We start from the raw sequence: 25378 nt of genomic DNA on the forward strand, positions 1-25378 counted from the left end.
CTTTTGATAGATTCTATAAATAGACAATTTAATCGTTTTATTTTAAGCATAAAATTAATCTGAACTTTAAAACGAATCATTCTTAATTTAGATAACAGTTTTTTGAGATTTTATTGAGAAACTATTAGTCACGGTTCTCAATCACCGTTGTTAGGTAGGTACAAAATGTTTATATAATTGAAAAGAATGAAAACATAAAAAATATACATAAAAAGATACAAACGGGATCTTTACGGGAACAAAATAGAAGGTAAATTTTATTAATTAACGGACAGTATATCCGTAACCATATTATTATATAAATAATATGTAGTTTGTATGAAGTAATAAAATAGTATTAACAGGAGGATCAAAAACATGAATTATAGACAGTATATACTTAAGTTAATTACTCATTGAGTGAAACGATTCAATATATTTTTTCAAAATCGTATAAGAAAAAAGGACTTGTTATATATTTAAAATTATCAGCGTATTAGTTACCTGCACACACAGCCAAGATGGCATGGTTTAGCTTCCCCACAAATCTCATCCCGCTAATTCGTTCAACTACTAGACGTAATATTATCTAACACACCGGTATACTTTTTCTGTCGCACTGTATCTACGGAGTGTGAAGGATATTTGTCCGATTGAGTTGGTTCCTACCACTTTTATGCCCGCACAACAATCAGTCAAGTTTGCATTTATTATGGTTTATTAATTACGAGGATAGTACGTGAGATTGCACAGAAATCGGGATGGATTCGGTGCTGGGGCTGGGTAGATGTTACTTTCCTCGTTTAATTTATATTAATTCTTTCTACTCTGCTTTTATTTTTTTAACTATTGTTAAATGATTTTGTCATACCTAATTTTTAATCTTTTTGGTGCAGTTTTATGGAATTTTATTAAAATACAGCACAAAAGCAAGATTACTAAATATTAGCACCCTTATAAAAAAGTATCAATATTAAAAAAAAATACTGGAAACATTATGTTAATTATTTTTATTCTTGTTTATTTTTTTTAATATTCGTTATGATATACAGGCTGTCTCCTAAAAAACGCCGCAAGCCATAACTCCGTCATTTATAGTCTGATTTTAAAAAACAAAAAATCATATGAAATGGCTCTAAATACACTATAGAGTGAGCCTATTGAGGCGTATTTATTATTATTATTTTTTTGAAAAACGATAGTCAACTTTTTTTTTCAAATGGGAATATAGGTTTTTTTATTTATTATTGTGCAGATTTCTATTCTGAATTCAGCGATGTATATAAAGTTTACTTTTGTGAAACATGTATTACAGAAAAAGCATGAAAATATTAGTCAGTACCGTATTATTAGCGCCCGGTCGCTTAATTGCCAATAAACATATTTTGTCTAATCACGTATGCCTGGAAAAGAAAAAATAATACAACAAAGCAAGTAAATGTCATTTTAGCGTTCGTATCCCAGTTTCTTACGCATTATACTCTTCCTGTGTCATTTACAGTAGGTTATTTAATGAAATTAGCTCAACAGTGCAAAATATGAGTTATAATCAATGACGGAAATGATTCAGGTATAATTTCGGTGTAATAAAAATCGTGGTGCAGGAGTCCGCCTTTACAGAAAACTATTTCCTCACAGAGAAGTTCCAGAACCACGTAGATTTGTAAGACTTGAAGAAAATTTGAGAAAGTATGGTGCCTTTAAGAAACCAAAGCGAGAAGCCATAGCACATTCCATAAAAAGTACAGGCAATAGACGAAATCGATAGAGAACGACGGCTACAATTTGTTTCTTTAGTTGTTTTGTGTTTGTTGATCTTCGTTTAATGTGTTTTGTATTTAATTAATGTTATTTCGTGTTGAACTGTGTGTAATGGTTAATGTATTTAATTAAATTGTTTTTCTTTTAATTGATATTAATTGTATTGTTTCTTTTCTGTTAACTACAAAATTCTCTTTTGAGTTTTATTTGCTTTACTGTATTATTTTCTGTTTTCCATGGCACAGATGATTAGTTAAAATACATTTTTCATGAATCAGTGGCCGGGCGCCAAATGCGGTATCGACTAATATTTTGGCGCCTTTTCTGTAATAAATGCTTTACAAAAGTCAAGTTCATATACATCGTTGGATTCAGAAAATGAATCTGCACAATAATAAATAACAAAAAAACTATATTGCCATTTGAAAAAAAACTCGTTTTTCAAAAAAAAAATAGTAAATAAGTTAAATAGGCTCCCTTATAGTGTATTTGGAACCATTTCATTTAATTTTTTGTTTTTTAAAATCAGACTATAAATAATGGAGTTATGGCTTGCGGCGTTTTTTAGGAGACAGCCTGTATATCAATATTAAAAAAATTTTTGGAAAAATGTATATTAATTATTTTTATTCTGACTTTATTTTTTAAACAACTGTTAAACAATTTAACAGAATGCGGTTGTGTAGTTTTAATACAATTTTTTTAAATAAGTAGCCAAGAAAGTTTCTCTCTCAAAACTACATTATATTGGGTCATTAGATGCCAATTTTGAGGACTGCATTTGGAATCACAAATGATGCAAACCAAATACTATGCGAACGTCACTTCTTTTATGAGATACATGATTTTTATCATGAAACCAAAATATGAGGCGCCATAGCTGCATTTAATTAATAGAGTGACAAATATTATTGTTAGTCTAATTTCAATTAAGTTTTTTTCCAGAAGTAATTAATTGAGCACATCTCCTGAGCAGAACGACGTACCAATGAAAGTGGGTGATGGCGAAATACCAAATTCATCTTTGATTTAGTTAACTTGTTAGATATATATACAGGATGTCCCTAAAAGACCCGAACTCCCTGATAACTTTTTAAGATTGAGTTATATCAAAAAAAGGGTCAGATAAATATTGTAAGATGTTAAAAAATCAATATACTCGTTATCTTTGATTTAATTTTGACTTTAGTTTTAAGGTCAAACCAATATCAACTTGAAAATATTAAATGGACACCCTGTATATCTTGTGTTTATTTACCTTTATTACTTTTAATAAACTGTTTATATTCCAAATCGACAAGAAAAAACGGATTTTAAAAATTATTTTATTTTATGCTACACTGTTAAGATATTTACGAAATAGCAATTTCTTTCTTTATGTCACTCAAATAATGGTCTGTTGAACTTATTGTACATACTTAATTAACACCCTGTAAGGCAAAATGTTTACAAATATCTTCTGTTTATATTCTTGAAACTAATTTATTGTTTTTTATTCTATAAAAATCTAGTAATTTGTGCATATTATTCAAATTCATATACTCGCCTTGAATGATTAGAAAAACAATTGAATGAAAAAAGTTTTCTTGATTCCAAAAAAGTCTCCGTTTCATTGCTATATGTAAATAGAATCAAATATCCTGAAACTTTTTTTCTTACACAGTTATAGTTCACGACTTTGATATTTGTAATTACCTATAGGTATATTTTAACGATGTTCAATAGCTCTTCACGTTATTTTAATGACGCTATAGGTACTATTTTAAACATTTTTGTGCCTTACTAAATGAATAAAAGATAAAACGACGTATTCACAAATATTATTGTATTTTTACATAAAATCTTCCTAGGTATGCATGTGAGCTAAACTAATTAAATAATTAATTAGCACTAACAAATATTTCATCGTGCTAACCATGCTAGAAATTCCTTACTAAATATATTGTGTATACTACAAATTCTTGCTCGTTGAAGTCAGTGATGTTAAAGAATAACGAACACAAATAACTATTTTCTTTTCTTTTTATTTAAAACATAAATGTTTCAAAATTGTTGGATGTAAGATGATATAAATTAACCATATCATACAAGCTACATTCAACGCAAAGTACAAAACCTTTTTTCGCTGCTATCAGCTAAATCAAATTTGCTGTGGTTATTAATTTGTAATTCAATGAACCGTAGTTTCTTTATTGTAAATTCCCTAAAAAACACCCTAAGTTATTAAACACTTTTTCGTGGTAGATTGTAACCGCGCCTAAATTTTGAATTGTTTTATTAATAAATGATGAAGGTCGAGACAAAGAAAGTCTAGTGCTCACTGGTTGTTAGCATCAATGCCACCACTCAGATATTCCACATTTATTGTAGATATCTTTCCGATTTGACGATTTCGAGGTACTTCCTACAGATTTGCTCCCATTGTTAAAAAGCGGAATTACACTGAAATAAGTGTTTTGTGCCTTAAAATCAAAGTTAGAGTTACCTACTTATTTCTAATACTAAAGAATATATTGAAGGTTTCTCGGCTTTTGCGTTACGATAGAAGATGCCGACAGTGAAGACCATTGAAACCTTTGGAAGCATTGGATGTGATCAGTTATGGACATCATTATGGAACGTCTCAGAGAGAAAGAACAACAAAAACCGAAATTAACATCAGGGGGACTAGGGGTTCGGATAGCGACTCCGCCTCTACAGAGCCTAACCCAAAAACAAAACTTTAACAAACATTTATACACCCTGTATTTTTTTAAATACATAGAGTAGTATAGAAGTCTTAGAACTGTTTTCATTTGTATGAAATTTTATATACACAAATTGGTAAACTAACTTATTTAAACCACATGCATTTATTGAAGTATTCACAATAAAATTAAAAAACAAGGAGTGCATTTTGATTCAAATTAAACTCAGGGAATTTCAAAAAACACCACCTTTCTGTTGTTTGTGAATAACCTATTCATCATCAACAAATATGAGGTGGCTGTGTTTTGCATTTGAAATTTTATTTAGTAAAACCACACTACCTAACTGGATTTTGTGGGAATCCAAAACAATGACGATATATGTATACATTTAGACGAAGATCGCCAGGTAGTGATGAATAATAATCATAATACTGTCTTATTTGCTTGTTTGCATAAATTGTTATTAACATTTTTTCAGAGAAAGAATCACTTAAGTGCCTCATGTTCGCGACCTGATTTGATTTATTTTAAAATTTAGATCCTAAAATACTTGCCACTGTCAAGTCTAGTCAATACCTACAATTTTTTAATAAATTCTACATCCATCTTTAAAACAAAAAAATGACTACACCATCCTGACCAAAGGAAGTTACGCTTTAAATTTATTGATTATTGCCTTCCTTATTGAGAAAATTTGTAATAAAGATTCTATGTTGCATTTTGCTAGATTTCATTCATCATATACGTCAACACTGACGTCATGTTAAAAGTTTATTATCATTTTAAAACAAAGACGGTTTCAGCTACTGAACTGTGTTTATGACATGTTTCGATTCAACACCCACAACTTAAACCTATAAATCTTGTCCCTTGGAAATACCTCACTTGGGAGTCAGATGAATTACTGGTTGCCTGTAGCCAGACGTTATCTTACATGTATATAAATGCAATAAATTTACAAACATACGAACAGATGCGATATTTAATTTCCTTTCCATATTAAGGTGTGTTATATTTACTTATATTGTATTTTGATTTAAAAATGTTGGGTTAGATTTTTAATTTTATTTGCAATTTTGGTGTGAAATTTTCTTGCAACCACAGGTGCTTAAATTATTCCGGGAAATGTTTTCGGGTTCATGAATATTTTTTAAATTTTCTGGAGTCGAAGACTGTAAACTTTGTGTTCATTCAAATAAGCCTGACGCAAACGATAATATTTTCAACCACATCTCGGATTCTCGTTAGCAGTGACATCAATATATATATCGCCTGCTGATATATATAATACATATTTTTAGATAGCATTTACATCAGAGTTCTAACTGAAAATTTCAGTAGAGGCTGACATTCTATTGTAGGCGTAAAGAAGTGTAGGCATAGCTACAGCAGACATTCTTGTTCACATTTTACGCAGATAATGTATGTATTGAAAGCCACAAGTTGCTTTGTCTATTTTAAATTGTAAACCTGACAGAATAGTGTTGGCTATTTCAGTACTTTACAGTACAGTTCTAAACAGAAAAAAAAGATATTTCTCTAATTGCCTTAGGAAGAAGAAATAGTTATAAAAACACATGAAGGAATAAATAAATTTGATATCACTACTAAAATCTTATTCCCAAAAATATATTAAACAATTTATTAGCCCATCCATTTTTACAGACCCTATACATATTTCTTTAAATATATTTTCTTCGTGATAAAAATTTAGCACAATCATATATCTAGTATTTTAAAAGTCGCTATAACTTTGTCGTCACAGTATTAAAAAAGATCCTGCACTCTAAAAAAATTTCTAAATTTCACTCAATTTTACTCAATAATGTATTAATTTCTGTCCACACCCGATTGAGTGAAATTTTCACTCTATTAGTATGACTACAACCCAGTGAAACTATTGCATCAGAAATTAGTGACTTTTACTCAAATCTGAGTTACTGCTAACTTAAATTGAGTGACTTTTGACTCTATTCCGTGTGTATAAAACCAATTTAGAGTTGACTTTTTCTCTAATACCGTTTTAATTTAATTATTGAGTCATCTTTTACTGAGACTTGGTTTTTAATTAACTAAATATTTAGTGCAAAAATAAATCACCCATAAATGATTAATTAGGATATACAGTGTTGAAACTAATTCACTTCGCGGGGCTTCCTCCTGTCTTGGCTGAGACCCGCCAGCTGAGAAATGAGACCCGCCGCCGCCGGCTAAGGCCTGTTCTCCTGGCGACCACGCTTTTCCATAGCATCTAACGGGCCCCTATCAACTGTGGTCGAGATTACAGAGGCAATATGTAAGTGGTGCCATCTTCACGGCGCCATTAAATTACTCGAAATTAATATACATTTAACCACTCACTAATGAGAACATTTACTCTAATTTAGATACAAGTGCACCAAATACGAGTTTATGTGAAGAATTTATTTAGGAGTACTTATATTTGAGTAAAAGTATTCAGTTTTAGTTTAAATATAATCACAAATGAATAAAATGATCAAAATGCCAAAAATAGAGTGAAAATGTACTCAATAATTTCACTCTATGGATTCAATCCATTATTGCTTTCACTCATAACGATTTTTTACAGTGTAAGTAATACATCGGACAGAACATCACAATTAGAAATTTTCAAACAAAGCCTTTTTGGTTATACTTTTAATTCAATTATGATTGATGATATTCTGATGACTGTTTTGCCAAATCTCGTGAATATTTTCCTATGTAGTCTAGAAAAAGCATAATTAACACTTACAACGAAATTAGGAATGATTGATTTAAAAAGCGACTATTTTCTTTTTACCGACACTTCAAACGCATTTGAAACCTTAAATTATAGTCGACAACAATAATTGTGTTTTAAAATATTAACTTTGCCAAGTTCGAAAGGAATCTGTTTCCTGATTTTTTGTCAAAACATACATGTAAGGAAATCTTGCCAAAAAATTACAAATAAAATTACTTACTAAAAATTAATATTCAAATATTAATGTCTTCAAACGTCTTCATTGATGTAAAAAGACATTTTGTTTAAATTATATAAATTAGTTCGCTTGTCTGAACGAGTAAGTTATAATAAACATACGAATTTCATATATTCAGCACTACACAGTCTAACAAAGATTGAAAAGAATTAGAAAAGCTTTAATACCAGCCACAACAATTTAATTAATAAAGAATTAAATAAAAGAATAAAAAAATAGTTGTAAAACTACTTTCTGCTCAAATACTTTGCTAGTTTTTAGAGTGGGTTCTTAAAAGATAACATGAATATATCAGAAGAATAGAACTACCTAGTTGGCAAGACGAAGGAAGGAGTAAAGTAAAAGTAATATAAATATTAGCAATCAAAATGAATTGAGGTTGAGAAGGGAACCAGAGAAATCAAAGCGTTAAACTTCAAAGATATAAGTTTAACTGCATACATTACACTTCAATAATAATAGTAATAGTAATACATAGGGCTGTTAATGGATACACAATAGCAATTTTCTCCGTGCATAAGAAATCAGCATAATTGATCCCTAGTCCATTTAAAATTACTATTAATGATCATTATGTGTAAATTTGACAGTCGAATTAAAAAACTTCTTGTATAATTTCGTCTCAACCAGTTCAGTGCACACGTTTCGGAAATTTCCATCATCAGTAATTGGATAACACATTTTTACGGATCTGAATAATCGATTTTTCTATTTGGCTTAGCCGGTGTTTACCAAAACCCAACCCAATCATCATCACCCGCACTGTGTGGAAGCTTGAATCGAGTATCAAGTCTCTGAAAAGTCTATTTCTGGGCTCGAGACGCGACCACCTCCACGACCAAAACGGTCTTTCAGAAATGGAGCAGGGGGTGTCGGGGAAGGGGCACCGACGCCACTCTAAAGGCGTCGAGGTTGAACATTCAACAGTCGGCAAAGGGTCCTTGTTGACTGCTCATTTTTCCATCGCTTGAACCAGGTACGTTGGGGTTAAGTGAATAGTGCAGTGGAAGTGACGAGGTTTTTGGATTTTTCCTGCGAGAGTGCTTCGGCGTGTTCCTCTTCGGAATATAGAGCGTCTGTGTGAGGTTTCGTAAGCTACATCTTGAAAAGATTGTCACCAAATAGCTACCTACTCTTTCTAAAACGGTCTAGTAATAACCTATATTTGTTTAAATACTTTCATAAGTTAAAATAAGTAACCTTGTCCAAGTGTATTATGTGGAAAAATACTTGATTTTGACACGAATTAAATAAAAAGATTTACGACAGGAAGATCCACGGCAAGGTCAAAAAAATTATACCACAAATTTAGTAGTACAGCGTGAATATGTTATTATCTGCTATTAAAAAAATGTCTTAAAATCTAATCTAATATAACTAATATTTTTTAACATGAAAATATCTAAACCGTATTTTGATGGTGATGATGATGACGAACGGAAAGAAAAAAGATGGTTCTTAGATACTGCATACTAGAAAATAAGTCCAATTATTTTAATAATTGATTTCAGAAAAATATTTATTGAAGCAGAAGAGTTATACTGCAGTTTCACTAATTATTATTTTTTGATTTGTATCTTATAAATACATAATACTAATTAATAAACAGGTTCCATTTCTTCTCTTCAAAACTTTCAACTTCAATATATATACACGCTCAAGATATTTATAATGTACAACTTTCATTAAATAACTATATTTACCAGAACTAAGTAATATTTTTGCCCACAAGGTACCTACGGACTATTAAGGTCTTCTGTCTTTGTCGCTACTCGCGGACTCTCTTCTTGATCTACGCATACACGGACAAGATGAATTTGTTCAAGCTGTATATATATTTTTGGAACAAAAATTTTAGACTTTAGGGTTTATTAAATAACACAAAAAATGTGTCATCTCATCTTGTTATATACAGGGTGGTCTTTAACGACTTAATTTGTATTCGGGTTATCTGATGACAAATTTGACATCGATATGGTCGAGTTGATGATGATAATTGCATTATTGCGCCCCGTATATTTTTACATATTTAATAAAACGTTTACAAATACAACGATATAAACTTTGACGGGAAGGAGACTACTATTTCCGGAGATCCAAATATTAGTTGGATCGTGGCACTGAATATGAAAGAGTTCTATTTTTATAAGAATATACGGTGTTCGAAAAAGAAATTTTCCTGTTATTGAATAAGTTGTGATCAGTCAGATAACTTGTATGAAAGTTACAAGAGTTATGCCATTTAAATAACACCCTGTAGATCTTATTACCTACCTAATTATTTCACTAGGTTCATTAAATCTAAACGAAAATATATTTTCAATATATCATTTTTTTTTTCAAATTCGAAACTAAAATCTGTACATATCATTACGTCTACTCAAGCAACTTATATAATATAAGTAGGCGGTATTACATGTAAATAATATATAATATTTTCCAACAAAATTCGCGTGGAAAACAAGTTATTTAACCGAAGTAATGTGATATTTGTCTGCCCGACGTTACAGCGATGAAACCAAATTTGGCGGTGATAGTCACATGTTAGAAGCTATTTGGAGCGAAGCCAGAGGCTTTAAATTTAGCTCAGCGGCTGTAAGATGGCTGCATATGTTCCCGAAATAACTTTTATTTTTACGCCTGCTCTATATTTCGCGATGTGTTACGGTTTATACACTTTTTAATTCACATTGAGCTGAAGTTTTTCTGCATTTTCATTTTCAGAACACCAACAACTTTCACCATGGCGGACGACGAGGTTAGGTAGGTATTTATGGAAACGACAAAAAAAAATAGATTTCAGTCAATGACGTAAATAAAAAGTTTTCAATCTAATGGAAAATGTAAAAACGTGGTTGATTTCAGATGTATGTATTATTTACTACAGGTTGAATTAAATTATTCCAAGTTCATTTAAAAACATTAATTGAAAATGCGTCATACTATTGTCGTATATTATTATTAGGATTATTAATATATTTTCTCTTTTTTATGCACTTCTGCAGTATACAACGGAATCAAGGCATAGAGTTTGTCTTCTTCCAATTTAAAGGTAAATATCACTTCCAATCTCCGAAAAAATACAGCTAATGTTTATCTCTTTTGTAGAAGTAAATTGAATACTTAATTATCTCGTTTTATAAAATCTACTTAAACGACAAAGTAGAGAGCTTCTTTAATATAAATATTATCAGTAGTTTAATGCTTTTTAAGTATAATTACAGATTATAGTAGTAGAAAAGATGTAGGTTTTATTATTTTTATTTTGCAAAGTATGCTGATTGCTGGAGTATTTGTTATTATATTCTAGTAGAAATTAGTTTAACATATTTATTTTTTCGGGGTTATGTAAGTAGATCTATGTTACTAACACTAATAAAAGCACTTCATAACACACGATTTCAAATGGCACTTTTATTGAAATTTGAAAAACATAAAAAACAATACCAATCCTCAAATCTCAAATAAATAGTGCTATATTCGCACATATACCAATAATACCTATACATACAACGGACTAGGCATGTTACTATAACCAAACAGTCAGCAACTATATTTTAAATCGTCAAATGTTTATCATCTATATTATGTATTTTCTTCTTTTCTTAGTTTCTATCTATTTATTTGTTTTTCATAAAAAATTACGTCCAATATTTGTCTTAACAGATTTTCTCTGATATTCTTTTATACCTGCAATGACCATGTGTACGAATATCGTTGCTAACAACGAATTTAGTATTTCTGTCCTAGTCTATAACAAACTATGCATCAATAAACTCTAATCTTCACTGTAATTATCTGTATATTTCCAGCCTCAATCTATCTGTAAATAATTTCCTACACTTTCTTAAAGCACTCAACCATTTTCTTTTAATAAACTCGAGTCACTTTTATCACTGTACAAAAATGTAAATAACACCTTTCCTTATCACATGTGCACCATCACACAACACACTAAACTTGCCATGAGGTCACAGCAAGCAGATCCGATTTTTGAAAATTAAGCAACTTCTTGCTGTGGCTACTTACAGTCGTTCAAGTTCTAATAGTTCTGTTCTTTCCTTTTTCAGAAAAAGAAGTTGGAGGAGGCATGTATAGGGATAAGTCTTAGCCGTAGTAAACAGAACGATCAAATACTTGTCATACAATTGTTTTTTGCTCTGTCTATTTGGTCCTTCTGTTCGCTGCGTGCAGTTTAGAACACTGTTAACAATTTTCTGATTGGGCGTGTAGGAAAAGAGGAGGAAACAGGCGGACATTGAACGCAAGAGGGCCGAGGTCAGAGCCCGCATGGAAGAGGCCTCCAAGGCCAAAAAAGCCAAGAAAGGTTTCATGACCCCTGAGAGAAAGAAGAAACTTAGGGTGAGTATTACCGCTTTCGGAGAGATGACAAAGCCTCAACACTTCATGCGTGACCTCACGTCAGTGGTGATAGACTGAGCAATGAAAAAAAACGATTAAAATTATCACTAGTAGTGACGTCACGAAACAAGAGAATCAGATGTGAGACTTTGTAGTTTAGGTTAGGACCTAACCATTTGATCCAATCTTCACTGAACCATGTAATGCTTTTGGTTTTGTGGCTTGCAGTTGTTGCTGAGAAAGAAAGCCGCTGAAGAACTCAAGAAGGAACAAGAACGCAAAGCGGCCGAAAGGAGGCGCATCATCGAGGAACGCTGCGGTAAACCCAAAATCGTCGACGACGCTAATGAAGGTAATGAGCACGATCTGTTTGCAGTTTTATAAAAGTTGTTATAAGTCTCCATGAAACACAACCAATCACTCCCAAATCACTATAACAGCTTCTATGAAACAATTTTGAAACATATTTTCTTCGTTCTACACCCCACCGAATCACCAGGAGAGTAATCACCCCCCATCACCATTTGACTTTTTCTTTTACAAAACAAACTGCCATAAAATACACTCACACTGAACATTTAAAAAAATAAATTTTTCCCTAGAACAAGCTAAGAGCACTGCCAAGCATTATTACGAAAGAATATTGCGATTGGAGGATCAAAAATATGATTTGGAAGTCATTGTTAAAAGGAAAGACATTGAGGTTAGCTCAATACGGATACTTTTGCACGTCCATTTCATGCTATACTGTATATGCATGTGCTAACACACTGCATTTCGTACGAATGGGTGGCAGTGGGTGAAAATTCAAGGTGCTGAAGGTTTTATTCATCTTTGGAAGAAAACTGGCATTAGTCCTTGTTCCACACAGCACCAGAACTATAAATAATAATCAGAACTACTATTTTAATTCAAATTATTCATTGAATTTCTGCCTACTCCATCCAAAAGACTCCGCTTCAGCTTACTATTGAATTTTTACGAAACGAATGCAGTCAGTTCATGTAATAATATTATACAGTGTAGCAGATTTGAAATTCTTCCTGTCTCTCTTCTTGGTAACCATAATTTTCAGTTTCTAACTTCTTCCTAACCGATGCCGAGACATTGTATTAAGATTTGTCAGCAGTATTTGTCAATAAGCCAAGCATTTTTGAAAGGGTTACAACGTCGCAGTTGAAGCGGTGCTACGGTGCCAAATGGCTTACGAATTGTACCGGTGAAAATAATCGTGCCCTATACTTTCACCTCAAAACTATTTGTGGGCTCTGAAATCAGTAAACAAGTGAAAATTACGCCAATTTTTAGATTTGTATGCTACTCACGACGGAGATATAGATCTTTTTTAAGTTGCGGTTTTCCTTTCAACAGGACATAAAACTCAAAAAAGTACGAACATTTTTGAAATACTCACCAATGTTTTCATTCACACAAGCTATCGTTAGGAGTATCCATGACTTCGTGCATGCTGTCAGAAGCGAAAGACCGAATTATTTGCACGGCGTTAACCTAATTCCTCCACTTTCAGTGTTGTACACCAAATTTTTCATGTAACCCCTCAGGTAAAAAGCACATGGACTACAATCTGGCGACATTGAATACCATAATATTGTCCAATCCATTGATGAAATTAAATTTTCCTGTGCAATATATTCGATACTAGTTGTTACACCTCCTTCAACTGTATCAAACCATCTTTTTCGAACTGCATTGGTTCCAGCATATCCACCGCGATTTTCCTGTTTCTCGAACACTTCCAATGACATAAACAAACCTACGAGCTGCGACACAAAGGAACTCAAAAGTAAGAGAATTACTCGACATATAATCCGGATGTTATGATGGCATTTTGGCGACCCTTCCTCCCATCCCAACGGCATGTCAATAAATTCATTACTATTGCAAATATGTGCCATTTCTGGTCTGTTAGGCGCGCCTTACGATTTACGCTCATCTGAATTCGCTGGTTTACATAAGCTGTGAATATTGTTTAATTCCAAATCACCACTACCAAAAAGAAAGTATAGTTACTGGGAAAACTTAACTATTATATTTTTTGTTGAATTTTCAGTTATTTAATACATGAATTAATTGCTTATTACGATAAAAATTTTACGCGATGCATTAGATTTATTTCAGTTAGCTTTTCCGTTACCCTTGAGTTCTATGTCAGGTTAAATTGAAAAACTTCAACATAAAAAATACTCTGTATATGTATACCGACATTTTAATGCTTCGTCAAAAGCAATTTTTTGTAGAAAGTATCTAGATGTGGATTTATATGACAAAAATATGCTTGTAAACTAAACTTATAGATAATATGACACAGTTATGTATACAAGAATATATTTAAAGAGTAGTGGAATAGAAGATGGGACACGTGATTTTTTAAAATTGAGATCTCAACTGGCTGATCCGAACAAATTTATGTGAACCCTATGTGTAAAAGCGTTAATGACATGTCGCTTCCTCTATCTTCTAGCAACTACAAAACAAGTATGCGAGAATTATCACAGGCGCATTGCCGATCTTGAAAATAAGAAATTTGACCTTGAAAAGGAAGTGGAATTCAGAGATTTTCAGGTAGAATGGACACTTTGGAGGGCATGTTGTATTGCACATGCGTAGAAAAATTTATAACACACCGTCACGTAGAGCTTTTTTTGCACTTTTTTTCAAAGCAATTCTATTCCCCGATTGGCTACTGTACAAATCCACATTCACATACAACTCTCTTACCCCCAAATTCTGTTTTGTATATACACTGTATGATTTCAGGAACACACTTTTTCAGAAAGTTTGCTTCCAGCTTTTTTTCTGCTTCACCCCCAAGAACTGTCATCCTCTTTCTGTAAAAATTATATTTTCTAGCAGCTACCGAAGTACTTTCATCGAAGACTAGTCCATTGTTTCTAAATTTTAATGAATATTTAAGTAAATGAAGCGCGAGGAAGTACTTCGGAAGATACAGTTCAACGGACAATCCAAATTTCCAGCTCCAAGAAGTGGTTGCGGTACTCATTTCGTTTTGATAACTAAACCTGTTTCTTCTAGCCGAACTTCAGACAATTTGTAGAGCCTATCAATCAAGAATTGAGAAACTAGAAGGGGATAAATATGATTTAGAAGTAATCGAACGTATTAAAGCCCAAGAGGTACAAACTATACACGATACACAGGCCTTGCAATTTTTTTTCTTTTAGGGCGCTGTTATGGAATGGCATTTTACAATACGAGAAAGCAGCCAAAAGATAACGGCGCTGTTGGTACGATCCGTTATTTTTCGGCTGACTTTGTTTTTACCTGCAATGTACATATTTCGCCAAAGCTACTTATTTAGGACAATTTTTTAATTCTCCCTTTGACTTGGAGGACTTAGAATCCATATCAACCAATCCTATATAGAGATATTCTCAAATAATGTACTTGCACACAGTTAATATTCGATAACGTCGCCAGGGTCAGTATTTTCAGTACAAGTCAAGACCTCATTAAGCAATCAGGCGATTAGATAAGGAGAAAACATAAAATACGCGCATATAATTATTCACAGACTTGTTTTAATTTATACACAAAATACTGACCCTTAAAGTAATATTTTTACCGGAAACGCAGTTTGTTGATCTGGCCCCCACAAGAAGTATTTCAGTTTATCTTTTACTGTTAATTTAATTTGAATATTCAAATCGACTTCTAGCAATCTTGTACTCTCTACAATATTTCAGAGTTTTTTACAAATAGCAATGTGCCAAAATTAAAATATCAATTGAATTGTGAGCAAGTACCTAAGATTGATTGCGAAAGGGTAACCGGGCACCAGTGACCTTTAAAGTAAATTATTGCTGACTGCTGGTTCCGTTTCCGATTTCTAGGCCAGCTTAAGAAGATTTGCAAAGACTATTTTGACCGCATGTATATATGTGAGGAGCAGAAGTGGGATTTGGAACGCGAAGTGCGAAAACGGGACTGGGAGGTACCACACACATACCGAGTGTACAGTTTTGTGCTTCATATCATACACTATATACATTTAAAAAGTACTCACATACGGTCGCGATTTATAAAAGCAACGCGTGTGCGGCTAACGATGCAAGAGCGGGCTGTGAAGCTCAAGCAATTTTAATAGTCGTGTTACCCGTGCACGCGGCAGGACTTTATAAATCGCCGTTGAGTTCTGAGGTGTAAAACCCCAACATATACCTTCGTTGTGACTACTAAAAAATTACTTAATACGTACATGAAGTGTTAGGCCGTAGTTGATCCCATCCCGCTGTAACTCTTCATTCATAACTCCCGACTAAACCAGAAGCAGCCATTTCACTGTAAATAGTTCTCAGTTTTATGTAGTACGACGGGTCTGCTTCAGGAGACTGAAGCCGATTCGCTTATAGTCGCATTCAAACTATTCCTGAAATAGTCCCTGCTTTGCCGCTTCATACCCCACCCCCACCCCTCTTAACTTGTCAAAGTGTCAAATTGGCTTTATACAGGGTGTCCCAACAACACAAAAAATTGTTCCAAATAAAAGTCACGTCATATTAATTTTTCATAATTTAAATTAATTCTGATTATATACAGGGTGTGCTATTTCTTCTGAGCGTTCCCTACCTTAATTTTTTCAAATGAAACATTCTGAATATTATTGTATTTTTGAATTTTTCGTTTATTTATAACTTTTACTTAATGTTCTTTAAAAAAAAATACCGTTTTCTCCAAAATGTCGAATATTTCCGAAAATAAACATGACAACAAAATGCAAAGGATTTATTGATTTTTTTTAAGAAGAAGAATATGCAGATATAAAATTTAACTCTCTTTCGATTATATCAAGATATATTGACGTACGTTTCTTATAGGTTACGAGATATTATTGATTTTTCATACTCTTTGTTGTTATTTTGGCATTAAATAATAGATGCCTGAAATGAAAACCAAAAGCAATCATATTTTTGTGGCAATAATAAAAAACTTATAATAATTTATATATAGTTATTTCGAATTTGTTAGAAAACCATTAAAAAGCTCTACATTTTGCATATCATTTCATTGTAGCGAGAGGCAAAGAACAAATCTGAGATGGTGTCTTGTCCATCTCCTTTCACAGGGTGTTTTCAATAAAGGAGTACAAATGCTACAAATTTTGAGGAAAATATCTGATATCTGGTCTAATTATACGTTAGTCGAAAGTTGCTACATTTCTACTAAGAATATCAGAATTTCAATATCAAAATATCAATATTTTTGAAATTTTATACAGATATTCATCTGAATAGCAATAGTTTCTTAAAGAAAAAAGTTATTTTCCGTTTTATTCGAAATGCGGATCATTTTTTGAGTTATTTTTTTTTTTTTGTTCTAAAATATGCTTATAGAAAGTTGGTTGAATAACTAATAACTGTTTTTTTTTAAACTGTGCATTTCACAAAAAATGTGATAGAAGTTTTTTATTGCAAATACAGTTTTAAACACAATATAATCATTAAAGTCGGAAATTCAGTAGCGCACAAATTCGCATCTCAGAAAATTTTAAATTTCTAGTCCAATATGTATTTTTTCAATAATTCCATTGTATTTGCAACAAGAAAGTCTATAAATATTTTTTGCAAAAGGAACAATTTTGGAGTTAATTTCTATTTATTCAACCGTACTAAAATAAGCTCATTTTACACTGAAAAATAACTCGAAAATTACTCGTTTTACAAATATAACATGATAAATATTTTTTCTTAGAAATACAGTTGCAACTCAAATGAACTTACAGAATTTGCTAAATACTCAGTGGTAGTAGTTGATGACCGTATTTAAATTTTGTGAATTTTGCTTTTCTCAAGTTTCATTTCATATGTGATGTTTTTCAAAACCTTTTTTGTCAACATTCTGTCAATATTATTTTCACTACTTTGTATTATATGTCAAACTATTTATAAGAAATAGGTCAGAACATATCTCAATAAAATCGAAAGAAACTTAAATTTTACATCTGCTTGAATCAAATTTAAGATAGAGTACGTTAATCATCTGATATTTTCGAGCTACTATAAACGCCATTTTTTTGTTACAAATAAAACAATAAGCCTTAAATCTAATATTTGTTTATCAAAGTAGGCCTTGAATTCAATGAGGAATTAAAAAATTCTAGACTACTTTTATTTGGAATACATTTTTGTATACAACAGAAAAATCTGTTTTAAGACATCGCATATTTTGTGCTACTAATACTGCTAAAACCTTTCTCGATGTAAATATACCGAACAATAACAAAGCCTAACGCTAGCCCTGGCAGTTCTCCCCCTAGGAATACGGCATGGCCCTTCATGCTTTTTTCTCTTCTAGCGTTTGACCGATAAATGTTTTTTTTTTGTTTTTCCTCATTAAGTAATCGTTCCAAATCACCAAAAACTCATTACTTCAAGTAGCAAGGATAACGGAACCTGACAGTTCAGAAGTGCCATGCCCGATCCTCAATAATCCTATTTACCATTTCAGGATTGGTTCACTTGTAAATAATTGTACAGAACGGCCTGTCAAAATATTGTCTGTGGTACACTGCATTCTTCTATGTATTTGGGCGTACACCACCGATGTGTTAATCGTTGTTGTTTCGTGATGTTAACCGTAAAAAAATGTGTCATTGGTGGTACAACACCCATAATGTATATATGTATTTAGAGATGTATAGTTGCAGCAATATTTTGAGCTTACACAACTGTAGATTAATAGAGCTTTAGAGAAAGGAAAACTGCCTAAGACCAGCAATTTAGGTAACCCGCTCGACAGCCCGTCTAGAGGTTCAAGAATTTTTGTGTCCCTATAGAAAACGTAACCCACACTTGTGTTTTTGAGAAATAAATGGAATTTTTGATGTTTCTCCACCTGTATATTGTGTATATAAATATTTTTGTAGATATATTGACCAATTATAATTATCCCCTATGTAGTAGTTAATTCGTTCACTGTTTCCTGTTCTTACATCTGTCCTTTTCTCTTTCTCTACGCCTTTGTCTAATACTCGCAAGCTAGTACTATTTTTTCTGTCTAACCATTTTCCTCTTCTCGCTTACTTAACATTTTGTGTGCGTGACTTGAGATTTCGTGTGTCTACAAGTTTAACCCCATTTTCTTTGTACATATGGCACATTTTACTAACAAAACTCTACCGCTGCTTATTTTTTGTGTTTCAAAACTATTCTACTTTCTTTTCTATTCAAACAAAAAATAGTCAGCGTTTTAGTACTTAGCACTATGTTCAATTTCTTACGAATTCTTGTGTTTCTGACAGATCGCCGAGCTCAACAGCCAGGTGAACGACCTTAGAGGCAAATTGTAAGTACTCTTCGTCCTGACAGTGGCAGATTTTAATACGATTTTTCTCTAGTGTCAAACCTACCTTGAAGAAAGTATCCAAATACGAGAACAAATTCGCCAAACTGCAAAAGAAGGCAGCAGAATTCAACTTCCGTAACCAACTCAAAGTTGTGAAGAAGAAGGAATTCACCTTAGAAGAGGAGGATAAGGAAGTAAGTATCTGTCGGTTTTCTTTCAGTCTGTGTTAGGAACGAAACATTGCGGTCTTAAAATTTTTTCTTAGAACTTACAGGGTGTCCGTAAGCGATGAACCATATTTCACGGGTATCTTTCTTGGATTAAAATAAAAAAAAAGTTGCTAAATTAAATACTTTTTATCCACAATCACCTTATAATCGGACATTTATCCACACATATGAACTGTCTAAAGTGATACTTTATCCACAGTGGAATAAAGTAACTTTATTTCAATAGTAGAATAATGAAAAAATAATAAACCTATAATAAATCAAATTTAATTTATTTACTTATTAACATTTACATTTATAGTAATAGACATTTCGTTTTTTGTTTTATCACATTTAACTTCCTTTCCGTTGATAACAACCGTTGTAACATTGTTGCCATTATTTTCGGAACGCATAACATCTGCCGAAATTTGGGAAAATTTTGCATAATTTACGGATGTCTCTTCTTGTAAGGAACAGCTATATTTTCCTTGAATTTTCTTTCCAACATCAAGTTTGTTAGATATATACTCCTCAATATAACTTTCTGCTACAGAGGAGTTCTTCCATCCACCATGCCGTTTGATGTTTGCAAGAACAGCACCTTCATCTGCCAATAAAGTTATTGAAGTGCGTCTCATATAATAGCCAGTATATGCTTCTGAATTTGCGATATTCAGGAATGAAGCAACTATTGAGGGTACCTTCACTAATGTGTTGATTCTAACAGGCTGAAAAGTATATTTTTTTATTGATGTATCTTAAAAAGAATCTCTCTTGTGTTAGGCGAATTGGGCGCAGAGAAATATATTTTCTGCAAATTTCAACAGCATTCACGCCAAATCCTTCTTCTATAATTGTAAATGTTCTTGAAATGCCCGTCTTAGAGTCAGGTATTGAAACAAGTAGGTAACTGCCAACGTCCTGTACGTCACTAATTTTTTGTCAATTCGCAGCATCAACAGGCACCAGAAGCCCCCATTATTAGTGCAACCTGAAATAATTCAAAGTTAACTATATACCTAACAACATGTAAAATGTAAAGAGATATTACCTTAATCATTAAATATTCTTTATCGGAAGCCCCAGACAAAAAGTCTTCAATATGTGCTCTTTCCAATACTGCAGCTTTTTTTTGCTTTGTATCCTCTCGATTCACTCTTCAAATAAGCAGTAAGCTTGATATATTTCCCAATATCTATATTTTTGTAAACCTTTGTAGTAGCCTTCAGCATCGAATATTTCGACCACATAGATGAAATTACATATTTTTTCATCAAATTTAAAAAATGCGATAGCATGACTTCTTCATTTATTGTTATTAATCTCCGTTTTTTTCCTCCATTTGTTAAATTCGGTGAACACTTTTTTGTAATATTTTCTGGATTTCGCTGGCAATAAATGAAAAATTACTTCATAATCTTCTTCAAAAACAGCCACAGGAACACAATTTCTTTCTTGCATGTTTACCAAATTTATATAGAACTGTTTATTAAATAATTGATAATGAACAACATACCATAACAGCCAGTAGGTATAACAAAACCTACTACGTTTCATTGAGTACTAGTAAGAAATATCAAGTCGTGCGAATATTTTTTTTATTAAATTCCAATAATTCTGACTCCACAAATATGATTGTGAAGTGATTATGGATAAAACGTTGTACCTATTGCATTCGTGTTTTAATTGCCTTTTATCCACTTAAGAATATTCTTGCGTGGATAAAATACTACTTAAAACACTTAGACAATAAATAACTATTATCAACATAGGTATCCCTATTCAAGCGTCAACACCTACTGAGATATGGGCCCCTAAATATTATTTCGTGGAATCGCATTTAGACAATACAAATTTAATGCAATCGGAAAATAAAATGAATATCGCTACAAATTTAACAAAAAACTTGATTGAAATCCATGTTGTACCTTTTTTATAACAAGTAAAATGTGATTTTCTCAAGATCTCTACCAAACAAAACGCGAAAAACTATTTCAGATACTCTTGGCGGCCTTTATGTTTTAGGTAAGAAATAAGTTTTTGTTCATCTTCAACTACCCCAAAAACCTTCATATTCTAAATTTCATTGTCATCTTCTTAAAAACTGATGGCGTCATCTTAAAAAAAAAAACGAAATAAAAATTTTTTGATGAACTGTAACTTCTTTAAGAAACTACATCACCCTTGAAGTTTGGTCCATTCGCTTCCGGACATTTTTCGTTAGTTCAACATTTATTTAGTGCATATGTCTAATAATATGATGCTGGGCTAATGAAAACAACTTTACGAATTTTAGAAAATATCTATTAAATCGTAAAGTTTTGCAACTTAATTATAAAAATATTGTTTTTCACGCATCTTTTCAGTGTAATATATTTTTCATTTTACGTCGACCTCTATTCCACAAATGTGTAGAGGAGGAGGATACTTTGGAGGTTAATGTTTAAAAGCATTAGTCACCCTGTTTTCAAATGAATCAAATTTTTTTTCTAAAAAATATTATCAAATGAAGCAAGCAATGTTCTTCGATACCAGAAATCTAGGTATACAAAATACTTCTAACCTCAAAGACAAGCCTAACTGTTAATATTGCCGGAAACACTATTCTATTCTCCAACGACGAGCATTGAATTACAGTCATTTACCTAGATTTCTGGTACATTGTTTGACTTCATTTGTTTGTTTGAATTAGCTTATTTGCCTTTAGAATAAAGTTAAAAATATGGAAACTAATAATAGAAATAAAATCATTGTTAAAACTGTGGAATTTCGGTCAGAATTTTGTGAATAACAAGAAACTGCGATGACTACAATTCCAAAAGAGTTCATTTTGGAAATATAGTCATCTGTAATGTACGAACAGTCAATTCTTAGAACAATCATTTGTTTCCGCAGCCCAAGAAATCGGAAAAAGCTGAGTGGCAGACCAAGAAGTAAAGCGACGATATTTTTACCTATTATTATACAGTTTTAAGAGAAACACGATGTTACGTTACCCAATAAAACTTTAATAAATTATAAATATATTCTAGCGGTTTCTCTGTACTGTATAATTTTTTTAAAAAACACATTTTTCTTTAGAAAAACCAGCGTCATCTACTTACTTATTTTTGAGGATGTGCTGCACTTATATATTTTTACACAGATAACCACGTCTGTTCTTTTTTCACGCAATCATTTTTTTCGTTTTTAATTTTTGTTTTCATCTTCCCATTTTTGTTTTTGTACTTCTCTATTTTTTAACCAGCTTTTTGTACTGTCTTATTGCAACGGAAAATACCTTAGACACAAGGTGAGCTGCTGCTAATTTCGCTTTTTCAGACATCACCGTGCTGAGTTTGTTTGGTGTTGTACCACAATTTCTCACATTGTCACACACACATGCCGTGAAAAATTGATGTATTTGTGCTTACAGTGCTTTGTATAACTTTCAGAACGCTCAAAAAGCCGCTACTGCTCCTAAGGTAAAAAGAGATGGTCGAAAAATTGCTACACTTATTTTGATTGTTGTAGAATACCTAGCTTCACGAAAATATCCACTTTTCCAAGTAGTTTTAAACCAAAATTATGTTCGATTAAATTTGATACATTTTCTAATAAACTTTTACCAGACTGCTCTATTTTTGATATGCTGAAGCAAGTAATAATAGAGGAATTTGCCCTTTGGATTTTTAGTATTAATTTTCACGTAAAACTTAATGCCCACCCTAACTCATTTTTTTTTTTACTTTTACGCACCTTTCTTTTGTATGACTATTATTTCCTCTGTGTTGTGCACTTTTTACTAACTTCATTGTATACATTCCATACATATTTCTATCTGTAGTGCAGTTTTCTGTGTCCACAGTATGTCATGTTTCGTGCCAGTTAATAATTTATTTTTAATTTTGCAGAAAAAACCGGACTGGTCCAAAAAGGGTGACGAAAAGAAGGTACAAGAAGCTGAAGCATGATTACGTTAAGTTGTCCGTCAATCCCCTCTGTCTAGGGATCTGTATGATTAAGAATTTAATTTATTTTACGTATTGTGCACCAGACTCTGAGGGAAACACCCCTGTCCATCTGTCTGCATGTATATTACTTGTTTATGTCAATACTCCTGTATTTGTAAAGCATTATTTTAAAAAAATAACTTAAACCAATGTCTCGTATTATTTCATTTTAGTTTTTCTGTTTTGTTTTCTGTTTTTTTTTTTTGTATTTTTTTGCATGAAAACTATGACACACTCGAAATGATATTTAAATAAATGTGAATTATACACAACTTTAACAGATAAAAAATTTGGGATGTGCAATAAGAATGACAAAATTAAAAAGGACACTGAAAAATATGTATCTATGCGTCACTGGAATTTGGTCAATTGTAATATCTTCATGTACAAAAAACTTACGCCCAAAAACAAGAGTTTACGGTCAGAAATGCTTCTTTGTGAAAATTATTATGCACCGTATTGCCAGAATCGTTAGAAAACATTTTGTTTTTAAAATGCATTGTAGACGTTAGTAAAATATTTTTATTATTATGCATAGGTACCTTTTTCCTATCAATATATAGATTACGTATATATTTATGTTTTTAGAGAACCCACCGTGTCGCTTCACCGTTTTCACTCATTCTGAGTTTTTTCGAATACGATTTCTAAACTGCAAAATTTCGAGTTCCGGAACATTTTCAAAATTGCAAAAATGTTTAAAAATTTTTTTTAATTTTTAGTTTTTTACTTATATCTTGGAACCTATGCATTTTGGAAGAATATTGAAGAGGAAAAAAAGTTTTAGAATTGAATTTTGCATAATATACTGTAAGTTAAAAATGTTTAAATTTATTACCGATGCTGCAAAATAGCAATAATTGATGAGAAAAAGGCAAAATAATCANTTTTCTTTCTACTATTTTTTTTAAGTACTGTGGAAAGAAAAAGGGCAACGATATTTCAATAAAATGTTCTATACAATTTGGAAGAATATTCCAAAATTCACAGTATTCCTTTAAACCACTTCAAATTAAAGATATTTTTTAATTATCTTTTAACCTGATATTAGTCGCGTCGCCGTCGCTATAATATTGGAAAAATTATTGGTTTTAGAGAAAAGTGTTCAACACACGAAATATGCCCAATAAAAAGACACTAAATGCCGCCTGATAGATTAAAATCGGATAAATTGTTTAAACGTTATTGCAAAAAAATGTGGATAGACAGCATTTTTTTTTAGTTATCCATAACTTGGTTGTTATTTGTTGGAATTTTATAAATATGCCTAAAAGTTGTGAGTTTTATTGTTCTTCAAAACTGTGCGAAAGATGGGTGCTGTGGGCCCAATAGTTTTTGCAAAATTCTATTTGGTAAAAAAAACTTTAGAGTATAATAAAATACACCAAATTTAATTAAAATCGGTTCGATAGTTTTCGAAAAAATTAAAAAATTTGTTTACGTATATATTTCAACACTGAATATGAATATATTTAGGTATAATTATTACAATTATTTAAATAATTTTTTTTACCTACACAAATTAAAATTTTTTTTATTTGGAAATTAATTTTTTTGTTAAATACATATAAAATTAAGAAAAAATAGTACTTTAAAATTATAATTTTTGAAAAAAACTAAATTGCAAATTGATAAATGTATCTAATTGTTTAAAAATTAAAAAAGAGTGTTAACTTTAAAAATTTACTGTCCCTCCTAATCAACCGATTACAATTTTTCAAAAACCATTTAAAAGGTTGGGCGGTCTTTTCTATGTGAAAAAATTATCAAGTATTTAGATGCTTTATTTGAGGCTGTACAATATTTTGAATATTCAAAAAATATTTTTCAAAATTTTTTTCAAAAAATTATTTTGCGAAAACTGTCGAACCGATTTTAATAAAAGTTGCTGTGTTGTTGTATTATACTCTAAAGTTTTTTTTACCAAAATTAGAATGCCCTCCGAGCAATTAAAATATTTTAAAAAAATTATCAAAAATACTTGAATATTTTACCTTTTTTTCATCAATTATTGCTATTTTGCAACATCGGTAATAAATTTAAACATTTTTAACATACAGTAAATTCAATTCTAA

General features: G+C 31.6%; 2 protein-coding genes across 15 annotated transcripts in view; one reads left to right on the forward strand and one right to left on the reverse strand.

Moving 5' to 3' along the window:
- LOC108906130 (facilitated trehalose transporter Tret1) overlaps positions 1–25378 on the reverse strand; it is a 53751-nt gene that overhangs the window by 7387 nt on the left and 20986 nt on the right. Inside the window, exon 1 of one of the 2 annotated variants that reach the window (XM_018709298.1) lies at positions 484–612. The exons of the other annotated variant lie outside the window; for it this stretch is intronic. Within the exon in view, the coding sequence (XP_018564814.1) occupies positions 484–532 (49 nt within the window). The 5' untranslated portion in view covers positions 533–612. Of the gene's footprint in view, positions 1–483; positions 613–25378 lie in introns of those variants that run through there. 2 annotated transcript variants of the gene reach the window in all.
- On the forward strand, positions 8310–23453 carry LOC108906133 (troponin I). 13 transcript variants are annotated; one of them, XM_018709303.1, is made up of 9 exons: positions 8333–8390; positions 10139–10172; positions 11485–11502; positions 11648–11776; positions 12005–12128; positions 14831–14931; positions 19056–19099; positions 19152–19293; positions 23205–23453. In XM_018709303.1, the coding sequence occupies exons 2-9, from the start codon at positions 10158–10160 to the stop codon at positions 23262–23264; spliced, it is 633 nt and encodes a 210-aa protein (XP_018564819.1). In that variant the 5' UTR covers positions 8333–8390; positions 10139–10157; the 3' UTR covers positions 23265–23453. The 13 variants fall into 13 exon arrangements, with proteins under 13 accessions (XP_018564822.1, XP_018564821.1, XP_018564825.1 ...); XM_018709302.1 differs by lacking the exon at positions 14831–14931 and adding an exon at positions 15649–15749; XM_018709310.1 differs by lacking the exons at positions 14831–14931; positions 23205–23453 and adding exons at positions 12379–12479; positions 22207–22335.

Source organism: Anoplophora glabripennis, unplaced genomic scaffold (genome assembly GCF_000390285.2).
Source record: "Anoplophora glabripennis isolate ALB-LARVAE unplaced genomic scaffold, Agla_2.0 scaffold74, whole genome shotgun sequence".
NCBI lineage: Eukaryota > Metazoa > Arthropoda > Insecta > Coleoptera > Cerambycidae > Anoplophora > Anoplophora glabripennis.